The sequence below is a fragment of the Eimeria acervulina genome, genomic scaffold (genome assembly GCF_000499425.1).
Source record: "Eimeria acervulina Houghton genomic scaffold, Eah_scaff1676, whole genome shotgun sequence".
NCBI classification, from domain to species: Eukaryota; Apicomplexa; class Conoidasida; order Eucoccidiorida; family Eimeriidae; genus Eimeria; species Eimeria acervulina.
The window spans coordinates 1-3,860 of record NW_013549018.1 but is presented as its reverse complement, the minus strand read 5'-3'; the positions used below and the strand labels follow the sequence as shown (position 1 = coordinate 3,860).

At 53.7% G+C, this 3,860-nt stretch overlaps 2 protein-coding genes across 2 annotated transcripts; one reads left to right on the top strand and one right to left on the bottom strand.

Annotated features, from left to right (window-relative positions):
- Nucleotides 1-437: 437 nt before the first annotated feature.
- EAH_00062120 (hypothetical protein) lies at nt 438-2,660 on the top strand (the record flags this gene model as incomplete). The annotated part of the gene is made up of 1 exon (XM_013393273.1): nt 438-2,660. The coding sequence occupies one exon, from the start codon at nt 438-440 to the stop codon at nt 2,658-2,660; it is 2,223 nt and encodes a 740-aa protein (XP_013248727.1).
- A 330-nt stretch (nt 2,661-2,990) lies between these two features.
- EAH_00062110 (hypothetical protein) lies at nt 2,991-3,510 on the bottom strand (the record flags this gene model as incomplete). The annotated part of the gene is made up of 2 exons (XM_013393272.1): nt 2,991-3,130; nt 3,446-3,510. Coding segments are annotated over 2 exons (205 nt in total), but the record flags the coding sequence as incomplete, so codon positions are not given.
- Nucleotides 3,511-3,860: the final 350 nt, after the last annotated feature.

Below are 3,860 nucleotides of genomic sequence, written 5' to 3'. Positions count from 1 at the left end.
CACACCTGCTGCCGCAACGGGGCGCTGTCGCGCGTATCGCTCTTCTTCTTTTCTTTGGGGTCTTTACAAGCCCAGCCTTCTTTAGGGGCTTTCTTTTGCTGCTCTTTGATCCTCTGAAGCTGTCAATGCGGCTCAGGCAGATGCTGCTGCTGCTCCCACGGAGGTAGGAACGCCAGACTCCGCCATTAAACACTGCGCAAAAATCGTCGAACCGTAAACCCTAGAGGGCAACAAGCAGCAAGAGACATTTCTCATGAGCCTCAGCAGCAGAAGCAGTAGCAGTAGCAGCAGCAGCAGCAGCAGCAAGAACAGCAACAACAGGGGCCCTAGTGCGAATCCAGATATCAACACTGCTGCATCAGTGTGCGTACACATCAACTTGTAAATATCTCTTTTGGGTTTTTCCCGCCACCAACTCGCCTGCTGTCTTATAGGCGATGGGGGAGTCAGAGCCATTCTGCTGCAGCTGTCGCAGCTGCAGCAGCGGCAGCAGCAGTACCAGCAGTAGCAGCAGCAAGGGCGGTAGCAGCAGCAGCAGCTGCAGCTGCTGCTGCAGCAACAGCAGCAACAGCAGAAGCAAGTTTGAACAGGCCTCAGAGACGTTACAGTCAGGCACATGCAATTCGCCTATCGTGAATGTCTTGCGTTGGGCGTACAGTCGGCTCTGCTCCCCGCTGCTGCTGCAGTTGCTGCTGCTGTTGCTGCTGGTGTTGCTGCTGGTGCAGGAGCAGCAGCTGCGGCTCCTCTATCTGCACGGCACCGAAGCCATAGATGCTCTCAATGCATGCAATGGAGATACACTTCAGGGTAGAGGCCCCGATGTGTTTGCTTTGGGTCAACGAGCTGCAGTTGCTGCTGGCAGGATTAGCGGGTGCCCTGGTGCAGCAGCTGCTGCTGCTTCTTCTATGACTACTGAAGGCAGCAGCTGGTCCAGTCAGCTGCTGATGCTCTTACCGAGCCTAGAGCCACTGCCACAGCACCTCATGCAGCAGCAGCAGCAGCAGCAGCGTCGCGCTGTTGCTTTGCTGCCGTTCGAGCAGCAGCAGGAGTGCTTGAGGCTTCGATGGCTTTCTCTAATTGCTGCTGCCGTTGCTGCTGCTGCTCTTCTCTCCGAGGTGATCCCGCTCTTGTTTCGCTGTATGTGGCTGTCCTTGCGTCTATTGCTTTCTCCTTTCTTCCTCATCAAACAGCAGCAGCAGCAACAACAGCAGCAGCAGCAGAAACAGCAGCAGCAGCAGCAGCAATTGAACAACATGTCTGAAGGAAAGCTCATGAACTGCGCCGCCTCGGACAGCAGCAGTGTTCGCTGTTTGAGTGTGCAGGCACAAGAACAACAGCAAAAGCAGCAGCACCAGCACCAGCAGCAGCACCACCGGCGGCGGCATTTGGAGCAGCAGCAGCAGCAGCAGCAGAAGCAGCAGCAACGGACAAACAAGGCCCCTCCTCGCGGCTGCTTTCGTCATGAGATGCTGTTGAGGTCTTCTCCTTTTTGTGTCTCCCCAAAGAACAGCAGCAGGGCGCACAGCACTTCATCGCAGCAGCACTCACCTCAACCCGAGCAGCAGCAGCAGCGGCAGCAGCAGCAGCAGCAGGAAGGGCTTCAGCAGAAACAGCAAGACCCCGGTGTCTGCATGCACACTGGAAGCTGCTGCTGCGAGAAGTGCCGCACATTAAGGGAGGCAAAATGCATAGGGGCTGTAGGGGGCCTAGTCAAACGCAGAAGCAGCAGCAACTTGCTGCTGCTGCAGAACAGCAGCAACAGCAGCAACGGCAACAGTAGCAGCAGCAACTGGTGGAATGGCAACCGAACAGAAGCAAAAGCATTCTCTGTTTCTCCTGCCTCTTCTTCTTTTTCTGGAAGTGCGTATCTTCCTGCTGCTGTTGCTGCAGCAGCAGCAGCAACAGCAGCAGCAGCAGCACCACCACCACCACCAACTACTGGGGGATTCAGGAGGAGAGCGAAATACTTTTACATTGGAGACTCAAAGGACTCCTCTGATGCTGAAGTGAGCAGCAGCAGCAGCATAAGCAGCAGAAACAGAAACCGGTATACCGGTAGCAGCGACAGCGACATCAGCAGCAGCCGCAGCAGCAGCAACAGCGGCCACAGCAGCAATAGCAGCCATAGCAGCAACAGCAGCAGCCCAAGGCGCAGTCGCAACATCTCACGCTGCGAAAGCCCTCCAGAAGCACAAAACAGCAGCACACCCCTTTCGAGTAAGTCAGCCCCGTCTGGAATGCACAGGCTGCTGCTGCAGCACCAGCAACAGCAGCGGCTGCAGCAGCGGCAGCGGGAACTGCAGCAAGGGCAGATGGAACAGCAGCTGCAACAGCAGCGGAAGCACCTGCTGAACCGGTTGCAGCAGCACGCTGAATGGCTAGGAGAGCAGCAGCACGGGTCGCCGCTGCAGCACCTGCAGCAGCAACAGCAGCAACAGCAGCAACAGCTGCTGCAGCTGCAGCAGCAACAACGGCAGCAGCAACATCAGCAACAGCAGCAACAGCAGCAGCAGCTGCAGCAGCTGCAGCAGCTCACAGAGCAGCATATGCTGCAGGCAGAGGAAGCTGAGAGACAACGTGAGACGGAAAGGCTAAAGGCGCTGTTGCTGCAGGACACACAAAGAGAAATGATGTCTAGAGAGAAGGAACCTAGACCCTAGGGCTCCAATCCCAAACCCTAAACCCTAAACCCTAAACCCTAATTCGTAGTCAGCTTCATGTCAACACGACATACTGCAAAACCCTAAACCCTAAACCCTAAGCCCTAGGTTTTGGACTGGCAAAAGGATTCTTCTTTTCAGTGGTTTCAGGTGTATCTACTGCAGCATAGCATGAGCCTTAAACCTTAAACCCTAAACCCTAAACCTTGTACACGGGATGTACAGACAGAGAATCGGTAGACAGAATAAAGAGCTTACGGATCAACAGTAATTTCTTTGTTGCCATCAGCAATGCTGTTGCTGCCGCTGCTGTTGCTGATGCTGCTGCTGCTACTGCTGCTGTTGTTGCTGCTGCTGTTGCTGTTGCTGCTGTTGCTGCTGCTGCTGTTGCTGTTGCTGCTGCTGTTGCGGGGAGAGGCGGATCCTTTTGAACAGCGAGCTACTCCACTGCGCAAGAACCATCGGCAGGCCTCAGCACAAACACTAAACCCTAAACCCTAAATCCCAAAGCCGAGAAAGGGGCGAGGAACCTGAAAAGATCGGCAGTACCAAGAGAACGAGCAGACAGACGAACGAACAAACAACCAACCAACCGAACAAACAAAAACAAACAAACAAACAAACAAACAAACAAACACTGAGCCACAGAGAAGCAAACGCACGCAACATGAACACAAAAAAACAACACGCAGACAGACAATCACAGCAAACAACAAAGCAGAACAGATGGACGAATTGTTGAGAAATCGAAATGCCGGGATTCGAACCCCAGACTTTCAGATTACCAAAGCTGCGCGCTAACGACTGACCCAAAAACGAAGTGCACGAAATGTTCACGTGCACGCGAAACCTATGCTATGAACCCATACATCTAAACCCTAAACCGTAAACCCTAAACCCTCACGTAACGAGCAGTGGCTACAGCTAGCGGATTCGAATCTACATTGTTTCTCCTTTGTGTGTTGTCTGTACGGGGTTTGTAGAAGAACATCAAAGAAAATGACTGCCTTCGAGCCCCAGCAGCAACAGCGCATATACGGGGGGTTGGGCTTATGCATGCAATATAAGAGATTAAGGGTTTAAAATTTAAGAAGAGGGTTTAGAAAAAATCCTCAAGGGCGTTTGGCGCAGTCGGTAGCGCGTGGGTCTCATAATCCCAAGGTCGCGAGTTCGAGCCTCGCAATGCCCAGGTACTCTGCT